This window comes from Camarhynchus parvulus, chromosome 2, assembly GCF_901933205.1.
Source record: "Camarhynchus parvulus chromosome 2, STF_HiC, whole genome shotgun sequence".
Classification (NCBI taxonomy): domain Eukaryota; kingdom Metazoa; phylum Chordata; class Aves; order Passeriformes; family Thraupidae; genus Camarhynchus; species Camarhynchus parvulus.
The window spans coordinates 20,104,276-20,119,685 of NC_044572.1; the positions used below are offsets into that span (position 1 = coordinate 20,104,276).

The 15,410-nt window shown below is 39.8% G+C and overlaps 1 protein-coding gene across 6 annotated transcripts in view; it reads right to left on the minus strand.

The window, feature by feature from the left end:
* The window catches only part of CACNB2 (calcium voltage-gated channel auxiliary subunit beta 2), a 245,547-nt gene that overhangs the window by 107,304 nt on the left and 122,833 nt on the right, over positions 1 to 15,410 (minus strand). Inside the window, exon 1 of one of the 6 annotated variants that reach the window (XM_030943445.1) lies at positions 3,294 to 3,671. The exons of the other annotated variants lie outside the window; for them this stretch is intronic. Coding sequence (XP_030799305.1) covers positions 3,294 to 3,326 — 33 coding nt within the window. The 5' untranslated portion in view covers positions 3,327 to 3,671. Of the gene's footprint in view, positions 1 to 3,293; positions 3,672 to 15,410 lie in introns of those variants that run through there. 6 annotated transcript variants of the gene reach the window in all.

The window sequence follows — 15,410 nt, forward strand, 5'->3', positions numbered from 1 at the left end:
CATGGGAAATGCTCTGCTGGGCAAAGTGTAGCCCAGGGGCACAGCAGAGCCTCCCAAACTTGCAAGCACCATCTGGAGTCCCATCATCCCTTATGTGGAACTCCAAAGTCTGTTGGGAGTAAGTTTTAGATGAGTTTGTTATGGGAGAGTAATGCAGACTATGATCTACCAGGCATCTGTGAAAAGGAGCTCCCTCTTCCTGTTTCATTTTTGATGAACCACTCCAATTCTGTTTAATTTATTTATTTATTCCCTTTAACCAGAAGTTTATTTCACAAACAAACAGAAAAAGGACTAAACAAACAAGTTACAGGCACAAATGAGACTGCAGGGCCTGCAGCTTTTTACAGTTTCCTGTATTTATGAAATTAAATTGCTTACTATAGTCAAACACATCTACTTTGCCAGATATGTGGCAAAGAATGCCTAAAAAGATTCTATATATTTATTTCATCACTCATAAAGAGCTTAATAAGCATCTATCTAAAGTTAAAAAATGTAATGTGAAAGACACTGTGCATCCCAAGTTAGAACATTTATGGAAATACTAATGGAAATAGAAAAAGACCACTGCTATCTGGCTTATTATTAATAAATTTATTTATTTATTTCAAAAAGATAGCTTTTGTCACTGTGTCATGACACTTTGTTTTTACTTTTAATATGAAGTGGTCATAAACCCCAACTTTTTTCTTTTGATAACTGATTCTTAAGCAATATTATCTTTGTCAGCTGGGGTTGCTGGGAGATGGTATTAGAGTTAATTATCAGTGCTGTCAGATATCTGAACTTATTATGCACTCAGAGTAAGCTAATAATTCAAGCTTGTTTATACACAGGAACAAAAAGAAAGCAAAGTGGATGCAAAAGTTGGTAGTACCAGTCTGTGGCATTTGGCTATTCAATTCAGCTGGGTTAGAGCACCACCCCAGATACAAATGTTTCCGTAAACATGTCTGTGTGCTCACGTGGACATGTGTGTGTGCATATGAAATGCAAACAATGATCACACACAGTCCCATTTCTCTAATACTCTATTTAAATATTGAGTTTTAAGAGATGCTTTAATGATGCTATGTTTCTTTTCATCAATAGTCTTCTCCCTAGGATAAAAATCAAATATTATATGCATAGCTAGAATTCCTTAAACTAATTTAAAATTGCTTTAAATTAATAGTAAACTAAAAATTAAACCCTGAAATTCTTCACTGTCACTTTTCACACACTTTGTCCTTCAGTGACTCAAGTAATTGTGTGGGAAGATAAAACAAATGCCTTTTCCACAGTACAGAGCATATGGCTTCATGAACAACAGCTCTGTACAGATAGAAGTTTCACATTGATTTAGCTTTTACTGAACAATAAAAGTGTTCTTCAAGCTTTATGTATACCATCAATTCTATTTTACTTATCACTGAGTAAAGCAAACATCTTGGTAAGTCTGGCTGCCAAAATAACACCAAAAAATGCATCCTTCTTTTCCCCCAAACTGTCTTGCTCTAAAGAAAAACTAAGAAGAAAAAACCCAAATGATATTTTAGTCTGCACTTAGTGACATATTTTGTTTGAGGAGATCATTACTCTTCAGTTTCAGGGACCTCTAGAGATATCAAAAAGAACAAAAGAAAAAAAACAAGAAGCAAATTAAAAAACCTAACGCCACGCCATTCATGGTGGGTTTCTTACTTTTTTCTATTGATGTTATTTCACTTTGCATAAGTATGGTGTAGAAAAGGGACTGCAATGAGATGGCTCACGTGCCTGGGAAAGTTGTCTCAAACACTGAACTACTTTCTATGACACAGAATACTTCGATATTTTTTAGAAGCTGAAACAGCATCAGAGAAAGAGACTGAGATCTGAATCCAAAGCCCCAACACCATTCTTCAGTCATCTGGGTTATTTTCAAGACATTTTAAAATTTCAGACTTGCTTGCTGTATGAGCCAGGAAGTAACTCCACAGGATACAATGAAATGAAGAGCAAAATGCAAAAGTCTGTTAAGAGTGATTTGCTACCCTTTACACATATCTGAATGTAACCAAATAAAAAAAAAAGTTTCAAAGTTCGACACTCTCTTCTGCTTTATAATGTTTATACACACGTAAACATTCTATAGCAGAATCACTGCAATGCCCTGTGGCTTACTGGTTTGGAAAAACTAAGTTCTTTTCAGCTCCCTAGCTTGGTTTGTGAAAGTTTGTGTAAGTCACACATTCACAAATGAGTTCAACGTGCAGACAGCTGCACTTAAATTATTTTCCTGAATGCCTTCTACATTTGTTGCATCTAAAAAACATAGCTGGCTGGAATTTAAAAAAGAAAAAAAAAGAGGAAAAAATCCAAAATAACTAATTTCTTGAAATGTGTTGTAGAAACCAGACTGCCATAAAAGGCCCTCTCATACTTCAAAGAGCAACTTCAATAATCAAAACAAAACATTTGCAATTGCCAGTTATATGCAAAGAATGTAGCACTTTTGAGATTGTGAAATTTATTTTGATGTCCTATAGTAGAGTTGATACATATTTTTTGGTGTTATTCTTCCCCAAAGCTCCTCAGATTTGGACTCAGTCACAAATGTGTGTGGGTGGAAGAATCCATCCATTTTGCTTACAACGTAGCACTTGAACCACAGGCTGCAAAAATGCAAACTTTTATGTCAGCTAACAATGCCATACAAAAGTGTGGAGCTGTTAGCGGTTTTCTTCTGGTCTTCTCTGACATCATCAACATATTTCAAACACCGTTCTACACACGTACTTAAGAAAAGAGTGTCAGATCTTAACGTGGGTGTGTTTGGGTTTTCATAAGCTAGCTCTTTTGATGGACATTGCAGTACATTACAATGACATGCTTTGAACTTTTGTACAAAAGAAATGGTTTGGCAACATCCCCACAAACATACTGTTAAGGCCAGTTCCGTCACTCCTTGTAGTCTATTTACATTACAAAGTATGAGACAAATTCTTAATTATTTGGAGGCGTGAGTTTGCTTAACTCAAGAGTCCAAATAGCCTCGTAATACTCAGTAGTTAAATACTTTCAATACCACCACAATGCAATAAACAAGACAAGGAAAGTAAATTCAATTTTATCTACCAAATAGTACCCCACTACTTGAAGAACTTGAAGAAAAATATCGTATTTAAAAAGCAATCGAATTGGTGAATACTAAAGTTCAAATACAAAAAAACGATACTGACAGAAATTCAAAGCTGCCCAATAAACTCTTGAGATTGGAACATGAAAAGTAAGTAAAAACTAAGGAAAAAAAAATCACTACATCTTACCACTTCGTACTCCTCACTGCCAAAAAGGTACATAGTTACTCCTTCGCCGTCTGACACCAGTTGCCCGGAGCGCCCAGCCGCCTGAAGTCAGATCTTCCCCTGCATCCTCAGCTCCCGCGTCCCAGCCGGGCGGGCTTCCCAGGCTGCTTTCCCACGCCTGGGCTGCTCCTGAGGCACCGGGGCTCTCGGGCATGAACTCGGAGTCTGCTGCGAGGGCCGCGGGACCGGCGCGATGGAAAACTGCGAAACTCCGCAGGCGGCAGCGACAGCCCCAAGCCCGTGCAGAGCCGAGCGGAGCCGCGCGGGGCCGTGCGGGGCGGGGCGGGCAGCGGGACGGGGCGGGACAGAGGGACGGGGCAGCGCGGGACAGAGGGACGGGACGGGACGGGACCGGACGGGATGGGATGGAAGAAGACGGGATGGGATGGAACAAGACGGGGCGGTGCGGGCTGAGGGATGGGGCGGTGCGGGCAGCGGGGGGCGGCAGCGCCGCGTTCCGGCCCTGCCCCGCCTGGCGCGACACCGCCTAAACTGTGAGCGGGGAAAGCGGGGCCGGGAGAGAGCGAGTGCGGCCCGCAGAGCCACAGCACGGACGGGAGGGCCCGGGAGAAGCTGCCGGGGCTCGTAAGGGACAGGCTGCTGCGGCCGGGGCCCGTAAGGGACAGGCTGCTGCGGCCGGGGCCCGGGAGGGACCGGGAGGAGACGCCGGGGCCTGTGAGGGGGCGGCAGCTGCGGCCGGGGCGAGCCGGGGGAAGCTCGGCTCACACATACCCCTCGCTGCTCTGACCGTGCTGCAGAAACCCATGCAGCTATCTTACTATCTATGTCTTTAAAAATAAAAATATCTTCTGAAAAACAAACAAACAGCCCAGAATAGTTTCCTTTGTGCATTAGTTTCGCTCGCTTCATTGCTTCCTCGCACTGATTAGTCCCAGCCCGCTCTGTAAGTACGGTGTAACTTTATCTCTGTGCCACAATGGTAACTGAAAAGTTACACCCGCTACCTCCAGCGCAGGGGAAGCGGATCCGGCATGGAATACCACACCGGGACAGAAGAATCCAAGGACCCGCCTCGCTCCTGGCCAACTTCTAGTTCAGGCAGAGCAGGCAAGAAAGAGTAAGAAAAGCCAAAGAACAGGGTAAAACACAACTGAGAGACTTCAGAGACCAATTCCCCAACTGCATTCCCAAAGTAATATTAAAATGGGGCTTAAAGATAAATCCCAATAAAGATGGTGTAGGAATACAGCATAAAGTAAACCAGGTACGCAGAAATATTGCCCTTTGAGAAAGGCTGTTCTTTACAACTGAGGAAGAGGCCACCAGTCGGCATCCAGCAACACAACCCCGATCAAAACTGCTTTCAAACAGCACTATGAAACCCATCACTTCTCAGCTCAGTCCTCTCAATTCTTTATAGTTCACACTGCTGCTAGCACTGTATCCTATAACCAGAACTATACATAAGTACTAAGAAAAGAATATGGAATATGTAATTTCTTAGGGAGGAAATGTGTGGGTGTATGCTTGCCCATTTATATCTATAATCAAGTTAATATAATATACACAGCATCTCATGACAAGATATAGCATTGAAAACCAGTTTGTGCTACTCAATTTCCTTCTCTTCCACAGAAGAAAGAGAACAAGACCTCTTTCCTAATAAAACCAGCAAATTAAGCAGTTCAAATACATTGTAAATATCTTCCCTGTTCCATCCCTTGCATCATCCCCTGCTAATTTTAAATACATCTCTTGACTAACTCAGTTTCTTTGCGTGAGTTAGTAAGATATTCTTCTCTCAATCTGTTTTCCTTGTCAAAACAGACCTTTTGTCCTCTGTTGACTATATGTGATGTGACTCATGAATCTAGATTTTTTTATGTTCTTTTATGTATCCACAAGCAGAGTTAAACCCAAGAAAACAGTTGGAAAAGGGCAAATCAGAAATCAGAAGACATTAATTTTATTTCCAACCATATGTTTACAAAATAGCATTAGTTTAAATCTGTCAGCTGAACTGGTCACTTTGCATTATATCAATTGCAAATTATGCTTCAAACAAATAATATCATAATAGTTCATTCCCAGAGCGTAAATAAAACATGCATCATTCCTGCATGGAGGCTAACAAGCATCAGACACCTCTACTGGAATGTAATTACCACTTGTCCAAGCTGGTTGCTCCTATTGATGCTGAATGAGTGTGGTCACACACGCTTATTAGCTTTAATGTAATTGCCCAAGTTTTCCCACACAGTGTTTTTAGTGTGAAACCACACCTGTCAATACTGGCAAAGCCAGTGTCATCACACATTACTTTGCTTGTCTGATACAGCTCTTCTAAGCAATTGAAATTTTGGTGCTGTGGCTTGATTGCTCCCTTTTAGATATGGCTCTCACAACTAATTTGGAGAAAAAGAAAACCAGCAGGAACATTTCAAGTACTCCTAACATCAAAGAAAGGAAAACATACTGCTCTGTATGTATTAAAAATTATGATAATTTTTAAAAAGAATTTCATCAGCTCCTGTACTTTGGCAGTGAATATGAAATCAGGGAGGACTGCAGGTCGCATGCACTCAACAGAGACTTAGGGCATTATTCAGGCTGTCACCATAAGTGACTTTCATGTCACAAGTAATTCTCACTACAGACAGCACAAGCAGCCAGAGTCTGGCAGCTTGGACAGTAAATAAGCTGAATTGCTCATTGCTCTCTTGAATTGAAACATCATGACAGGTACCAAAGTCTGTCTCAGGGCTCCACAAAGCAAATTTGCATACAGCTTTTATGGTTCAAGAATTAAAAGCCTGCAAAAATGACACCCCTGTTGAGGGTATTTAAACTTAGCAAAGCACTTCTGGATGACCTGTGCTCCTCTCCCAGCTAAGTGACAGCACAGGGGTTTTGCTGCACATGGTTCCCCAGTGGCTGAGTGAGGCAAGGGACTGGCCAGCAGAGGGTGGGCAACGTCTCACCAGGGCTGACCCTCGCAGGCAGAATGCCATGATCCACACAGAAAGAGCAAGCAGAGAAGTGGAGGAGATGGAGGAGTACGAGGGAAGCATGGAGAGGGAGAGAGAGTTTTGAAAAAGGAATCTGTGAACAATGGAGCTGAAGAGGTGGTGGGATGGGAAAAGCAGAAAACCAGAGTGCAGAACAAGGATAGATGGCAGCAGTGTGACCCACAGGGAGGAGAGCCTAGAAGCCAGGCCAGAAGACAGGAATTAAGGTTATGGAAGAAAAATGTTCATGGAAGGCAGGGAGCACAAAAATCCTATTGAAAAGGCCTTCATAGAGACAGCTGGCTACCTGACCAGCCTAAAGCTAGGAGGTAACCAGGAAGGAGTGGAATGTTGTGGAACAGGGCAGAAATGCTGAGATGGGATGCCTGGGCAGAAGTCGCTGATCAAGCACATACAGGCCATTGGAAAACCCGTAAGTTGGAGACTCCAGCAAGAGACAAAGTTCTACTCCCTTCTGGGATAGAATGGAACTGGGATAAAGGCAGAGAGTGTCCAAAGCACAGAAACATTTCTAAAAAATGGTAGATGGAAACAAAGCTAAGGGTGGAATTGCTGCTCTCCCCTACTGGCACTTTCCAGCAGGACATGTTCTTGCAGATGTGTGACAGAGGGCTACACCAACAAGACTAGATGAAGACTGGACCTTAAGAACCAGCATTCAGACTAGAGAAAAATAAAATACTGTGACTGTGAGAGTCAAGACTACAATCTGAAGTGATGAAGTAAATCACAAGGATAAAGTAAATCTCTTATTTAATATATACAAGCACTTGTAAAATAGCTCTTGCTCACCTGTGGAAGCCAAAAGAGCAATAGTGATATTAATACAAACACAGGTGTGTCAACATGTGTGGAGTTTTTTTTCCCTGACTGCTTCCCTAAGTTTTATTCTTTTCATAAAATTCTATTAAGGTGTACAGTATCTGGTGGAAGGGGAATAAAGAAGACAGAGCTGGACTCTTCTCAGTGACTCCTAACGAAAAGGCAAAAAAAAACCAGAGTATTGATTGAAATGTAGGAAAATACATTTGGACACAGAGAAATTTTTTTTTTTTTTTTTTATTTTACTGAGGGGGTGAGGGAGTACTGGCACAGATTGCCCAGAGAAGTTTTGGATGCTCAATCCTTAGAGATAGTCAAAAGCCATCTGAACATGGTCTTAGGTTACCAGCTTTAGGTGGCCTTCCTCTGAGCAGGTAACTGGAATAGTTCCAGAGGCTCTTTTTACCTCAAGCACTCTGTGAAATTAAAAATTATCTGATTCACATTGATATTTTAGGGATTCCATCTCTCCATTTTAATTTTCAGGGATTACGCATAATGACTTTTCAGATTGTCAAAGAGAATAGCATTTAACTCTGGTATTTAAACCCTGACCCACGTCTTTTAAGCATAGCTATGAACTGTCTACACTATAAATAGCTTTGTATATCATAGTACTTCAACACAGTGCCTTTGGGAAAACAAACAGAAAAAAATGCTGACATGGTTGTCAAGGTTAATAGACTAAACAGACCTTTCTTGATAAACAAGAATCTTTCAGCTTGTATCCAACAGTAACAACATTTTTTTTTGAACTCTATGGAAAGCAATTGACTCTCTCTTACCTAATTCAGAGTCAAATTCAAATCCCAGTGAAGAATGTCAACAGCTTGTAACACCTTTACACAGCTAGCAACAAGAATTGTTAAGGAAACTTTTGGCCAAAAAACTCCGAATAAGCTCTTCCCTCTCACATATAGCATGAAAGAGCAAGAGCTATTGTGCTTTAATTACCCTGCATCCAAACTATCCCATTCTGTCCCATCCGACACCAGCACCTTCTTAACAAGGTTATTGATATATGAAAATTATGATTAGCAACTAATTTTTTTTCCAATGAATTTTAGCTCTCCCATTGATTTTTCTCCCATAGGGGTCATTCTAACTATGGGCAACACCCTTCCAGCAGCATAAACTCAAATTTTCAGGAGCGTTCCTGCCCTGAAAGAGCTACAGCATGGATCTGAAGCCAGGCTGCCTTGTTCTTCTGCACATCAGCACATTTAGAAGAATGGGTCTTTTCCAGCTCTTCTCATTGCCACTGTAATTCTCTGAACGCTGTGTGATGGTAACTGCAGTGTCTCAGCAGTTAAGAAGAACCGAAACAGGACTCCACATTCTAAGAAACATCCAAATGTCTTATGAAAAGGATAGGACTGCCTCAGCAAGGAAGACTGAGAGCATGCTAACCCAGAAGAGTTAAAAGCTTGCTCATAGCACCACATTGCTCAGACAATTTCATGACAGGTTAAGTAATTCAGTTGGAGTTTCCCAGACTTGTGCTTGAACATCCCTATTTTTGTGCTGGGGGTAGGCAAGGAGGGGGTTGGCAGGGCCAGGACACAATTTAGACCACTTCCTTCTCTTGAATGATACCTTCCTTTCTTTTAAAAGCATCCCTCAAAAGAAATAGCATAGTTTGGGGCAAGTTGAAAGGGGTTTTTTGTTTGTTTGTTTGTTTATTTTTTGTATCAGCCAAAGTGATGGGCAGCATCCCTGAACATGGCGCAGATTCCAAATTATCAAGGTACACTGCATTAACTTCCAGAAGACTTGGTATTTCTTTCCTGAGTTTATCCATTTTACATCCAACCACAAAATAAAAATCCATCTCCTTCCATAAAATTCCATGCATCACGTAGGATGCTTGTAATTCTCCCTTACAGATGGTGTACATCTGAAAGAGGGTTGTTAAGTAAAATTTTATTCTGTGAGATTCAGTTTAGGTATATAATAAACCAGTGTCAACTAATTCAAGATGCAATAATGAAAACACTTCCTTAAGATTAATGTCACATCTTAAATCTCAAAACCAAGCTTCAAATGAATGAATAATAAAATCTGAAAGCATGCCCATGGAAGTACAGGAATGCTATATAAATTTTATTTTTAAACATTAAAACTGCTTATCATTTGCAGATTGTTATTGGTTATTATGGTTACCATTCTCTAACACAATCCAATCTGCCTGCACTTTTCTATTTCGGGATACAGCAGTGATAACATTAACAGCAGACTTAACTTCTCAACTTGCAAACATACATACATTAGGGGCACATGCTATCTCCTGCTGCACTGAAAGATAACGTGAGTATGTTCTCACAGTGTCACAGAAATAACAAGCTCCTGATCTCCCTGCAGTCAGATGTTAAAACTTCTAATCCAACTCGAAATGAGTGTCAGGAACACAGCATGTTTGAAAACATTTGTATTACAGATACATAATAACACAACAATATAATGTTGTATTATAAATCCTACTGCATCACTGAGATATTGGAGAGGTGCTATAAATGCTGTAAAGTTGCAAAATCTGCCCATAGGTGATTGTTCCCATGCGTGGGCAAGATTTTTATTTTTTACATGTGATGTAGAGTCATGTGGAACATTGTCTTCTTAAAGCCTTGTTGCAGTGAAACACAGAGAACAGGGAGAGATATAGAAAGAACAATTCAACATGTTGAACGATTCAACATGTTGCTGGCCTAAGATGGACACAGAAGTCACCTGCAGCAGAATGTGCTGCCAAACACTTCTGAAACAGCAGTAACAGAGCTTTAAGGAGTTGGAAGAAAAAATTAATTCAACAACAATATTTTTATAAAAGTAATACCTCAGTATTAAATAGGAGATAATGTTTGCTTTCCTATATGTATTAATTGCAAGAAGAGAGATTAATATACTTTTGGGCACGAGAATTGCAGTAGAAGAAACAACCTTCACAGAGAACACTTAGTATCCTGAAGTAGAATATATAAAACTTACACAATGCTGTAGCAACAGCTTGTGCTCGCTATTTTTTCTTAAAAAATACATCTTTCCACTGAAAGGTTACTACTTGATAGTGTTAACCATACATTAATGCAGCATTAAATAAACAGGGGTTCTTAATCTCAGTGAAAAGCTTTCACCTCTTGCACTCAGCACTCATCTGCCTCTGGGGGCACTGAAATGTTTCCAGGGCCATGGGCAGCTCCATCATGGCCAGATGCTGATTGTCCAGAGCTGGAGACTGAGGAATAACTTTGGCTTGTAGCTGTGCAGAGCAGCTAGCCCAGACCAGCAGGAATGTTACCCTTTAGCCACATCCCCATCCTGAAAACTATGGTCCACTTACACAGTTGTCCTCTGGGACAATTGCTGTGCAGTTCCATACTCAGGACATTAACTTAGTGACTGATAGTTCATGGAGGAGATGTCCGAGCCCCTGTGCCTTTAAAATGGTTTTGGCTTTTAAAATGTCTAGCCATATCTTAAAATCACATTTACAGAAGTGCTTGTAAAACTTGTGCTATCGATACCTCCAAATTCTGTTCCCATTTCAGAAAATCAAATGCATCTAACCAGGAGAACCACAACAGCAGGCCACAGGAGTAATTTTGGCTCACTCTGTTTATGCATTTTTAGCACAAGCCATCACCCCACAATTCAATTTGAATTATCGATTATCACCAAACATTGTGGTTTCTTTGGCCTCATTGCTTCTTCAAATCTCAGTTCCCATTTATCATTTTTTATGTTTTCGAAACCTCTAATATTTTTGATATTTTGCACTCCTAAAATCTGGATTAATTACATTTAATTTTTGATGGACTAGCTTGTGCAATTTAATAAACTCCACTGAAATAAGTTCTGGTGAAATGTGAAAGCTGGAAAACTTGTCTCTGCAGAAAGGACTGTTTATCTCTTGGGACCCACTTGAGAGCTCAAAATAGGAATTAGGTGGAATTTAGGCAGCATATGCGCTGCTGTAATGGCTCCCTCACCTATGAGGCTGGGTGTCACCCTGGCACAACAGAAATGTACTTCAGTTTAAGGAGCAGGGAGGCAGATGTGTAACCCTGGCCAGGAACTCGCAGTGTGCTGCAGTGAAAACACGGCCGGAGGAGCCAGCGCATCAGCTAAGCAGAGACAGCAGGTTGCAATGCAAGGGATTAAATAAGTGCAGTAAGTTGCTGCTCACAGAGAATTAGTGCAATGTGTTACAACAACATGATCAGAACTGCCCTGATGAGATGCATCATGAAGGTAAGGTACTTTCAGTCAATCTTCCTTGTCCACTCAAATTAACAGGATCTTGTTAGCAGAGAGTAAGAAGGTGAACACTTGGCAGAGAGTAAGAAGGTGCAAAGTTCTTTCCATTTCTACATTGAAATGACATTTTTTTTCCTCAGTTATAATCTAGATATAACTGTAAGATGTAAAAATGTGATATTTCAATTGCATTTTTCTGTATTGCACATTTTCTTCTCCTCCCTCTTGCCACAATTCCTGATCAGTGTTCATAAAAAGAATGCTCTGAACAGCCTGGTTCCCCCATGCTGACAGCACTGAAGGCTTGTGCAGCTGAGCAAAGAGCACATCCCAAACTGCATTTCTGTGGGGCTATCCTTCTCTGTCTGACACTGCAGGACTCTCATTCTCCAAGAATGACATTCAGCCATTTCCTACACCCTGACTAGAATTTTAAAGGTGAACCTGTTCCTGTGTTCCAGAAGTCATCCCCCAGTACCTTGTACAGTTTCAAATCTATGATACCAAGGTGCATTGGATGAAGATTTCTGAAGTCACTGAGAAACTCCTCCTAAGTACAAAATATTTGCTAGACATTTGATTTAACATGTGGGAAAAAATTCAATAATATAAGAATTCTAATCAAATCCATAATTGTTGATCTTAATAGGGTAGCAATCTATAAAAAGAAAATATTTTGAATTCCAAGATGCAAGAATTTCTCCTCTCCTAAATTCATAAACCTAAATTGTATATTGTGTTGTCCATTACATGAACAGAATAATGGATTTACACTGAACCAGCATCAATGCAGAAAGTTGCTTTTAAAATTTGAGAAGGAAATTGTTCTCTCAAGTAGTTCAGTTCTGAAACCTTAAACTTCTCCTAAAATAAAATACTCCTGCCATTACAAGGCTGGTTGCTTTGTTTATGTCTACACAAGTTCTAGTGAAGCTGGGAGATCATGTGAAATCAAAGTGATAGAACCTGATCACATTTTTGTGACAGAAAACATTCAGCCAGAAAATATCATGATGTTCTAGGAACTCACTGATTTACTCTGAATTTTGCAGGAAGTTATCAAACTGCTTAGTTTGAAAGCACCTTTTCCAGCGTTCCACCCTAGCATCAGCTGTTCCAACTATTATGAAATCAAGCATTACCCTGTTTCTTACACACCAAAGTGACCCTGTTTCCAAGACAAACTGGAAATAGAGATGAAAAACAGTATTTTAAAACTTCAAAAATTGCATTTTCCAATGCCTCCCTCTATGCATTAATTTAAAACTTTCTAGAGAGGAAATATTGAAGAGATGACTCTTTCAAATAATACTATAGTTTGAAAATATGTGTTTCATTCTTAGCTCATAGAAATGACTTTATCATTTTACAAGAACAATAAAGTATATGCAAATGTGACACCAAGAAAACCAACCAGAACCTTTCAAGTAAATATCAATCACTTAATGTTGCTTAAACAAATAGGAAAATTGTAGAATCATAGAATATTTTGTGGGGGAAGGGACCTTCAAGGGTCTTTTAGTCCACCTCCATTTGTAAGGCTGAAAATTTGTAAGGCTGAAAATAAGAGAGAAAATTTTAAAGCCCAAACATGTTTTGGTCACAGAGATTTTCAAGGAAACTCTATCCTGTAAAAGTTAGCTGCTGAACTGTGTACTTAAAACTTGTGGGATTTGCACAGGAATGATAATACATACTTGGTTGAGGACTTTGTCAAACTGAGAAGACACCAAGACAATTACTGCGTCTGTAAGTCAGTCCTTTCTACAGGCATCCTCTGATCAGGATGAGCATACTCAAAGTTAAATTTAGCTTTTCTATCTAGCAGGCCTTTAAAATTATATTTTCTTCTGATACTAATACCATTAACTAGCCAGCTAGTAATTTTTAAGTGATGAATATGATAAATCATAAACCTGAGAGCATCCTTTCAGCAGCCTCAAAACATTTAGAAAAAAATAGATGTTTATATCAGTAGAATACAACAAAATGCAATGTATCATTAATGAGCTGAAGGAAAAAAGTTGTTTAGTGACAGCAGAAGTAATGAAGCTTGGGTTCCCACACACACCTCCACAATACTTTCATCTCTCTCTAATTTTCCCTACACACCACATGCTCTGTACCCTCAGCTCCCCTCCCCTCCCTGAACTTCTCTTTTCATGATCTGAACAGGAGTGAACGTTTGTTTGCTCTGTTGCAGTTAAAGTTGTGCTCCTCAGCTGGATGGATGCTGCCTTCCAGATGCCAGAGGAGGCCAGAGAGTGCTCTACATCTCCCACACTGGCCCCGTGAGGAAATGGCTTCAACAGCTCCTCCAGCCCCCAGGAAGTTCTGCTATAATCACTCAGTGCTTCTGAGACCTCTGCAAGGCTGGTTTAAATCGGCCACTGAAGTTCCTGAGAAGCACAACTAACAGATGGAAAGTGGGATTGCAAAAATCTTGTCTTAGGAAATAAACCTAAGAAATCAGAGCTGTTATACAAAGACTGTCTGTGCACTTTAATACTCAGCAGCTTGTTTAAATATAAGCTGATGCCATGAGCAGCAAGGTAAACATTTAATTTGTCTGAAAATTTTCAAATCATCACTGTCACAGAGCATTGCTTGCAGTTATTAAGCAGTTACAGGCTTTTGTGTCATGTACATGCAGCATCAGTGGCACAAAATAATTTGTAAAGAAATACTGCACTTGTAACAAAGGACTTCAGGGATCAGTGATTAAAATATTGCAAACATTTATATATTCATATGTAATTAGACAACCTTTTTTTCCAAATTCTGGCATCTTCTGTATTTTGACCCATAGGAAAAAAAATTAAAAAATTAAAAAACAAAGAATCCCAGTGGTTTAATAGCCTATAAAATTGATATATGAATGCAACTTTACCTCCTATCCTTTTACACTTTTTTTTTTTTTGTGGCAGCTCCACACCAGGGATCCTGGGAAGCAAATAACAGTATTTGCCCTTTCAAGTTTATGAATTCCTAGGTCTGTTCACTGCTATTTGAAAACTGAATAAAAAATATTAGCAGCAAACATATATTTCACCAATGTCAAAAATGTGAATTTGGATAAACTGGAAAAAGGCAGGGTGCCTCTTTTCTGCATAGAGGGAGAGGTAAGGACAAAATGTCCTTACACTTTCTGACAGTTACTGAAGTTTCCATACTTCAGGATTTCTATGTTACAATGACTGTTGGTGGTGAAAATATGTCAGTGGTTATGCAATAAGTAATCCTTTATTTCATCTTACAATAACATTTTAATTAACTTGAACACATCAGGGGTCAACACGTTCCAAGGGACATTCTGTTATCTGGAAATTTAGAAAAATGTACCCATAAAGCAGTTACTGAATTTCTGGACAATTACACAATTTCAATCTACTTTTGATGCAACAACTGCCATTCAAAGACTATCATCAATAATAAATTTACTTATTCATGCCAATAAAATGGAAGTTCTCAAGCTATATCTCTTCTTTAATCTTCCTGATTACTTTCCTCCTAGATATTTAAACAATTTATTTTTTCAATTAGATAATGTCTGAGGAACAGTACTGCTAAACAAAATGCTAATTTGCAAGCACAGCTTCCTGTAAAATGCTTCTGAACAAGAAGTGACTACAGCTAAAATTCACATTAGCAAAACAAAATAGCCTTCCCCTCATGACATATCTGGAGACTGGAATAAAAACTGAAGAAACAGGAATAGAATTATCTTTAGCTATCACTTTAAAAGAAGGGTTGACCAAACACTCAGGGATCCCTGTACATGGCTGAATCCCTTTTACTGCTTTCCACCTGCGTTTCACTTCACCTACCCTGCTTTTTTGCTGCTCCTCAGTTTACAAGGGCTGTACATGCACAGCACCGCTCCCTGTGATTCCCTTACCCTGTCCAGTGATAATTTCTTCCTCTGTCTAACAGGACCTCTATGATCATGCTAAATAGAATTTGGACTTCTCCACAATGGGATATGAGGGAAAAGCTTCCTTTTACTCTATAG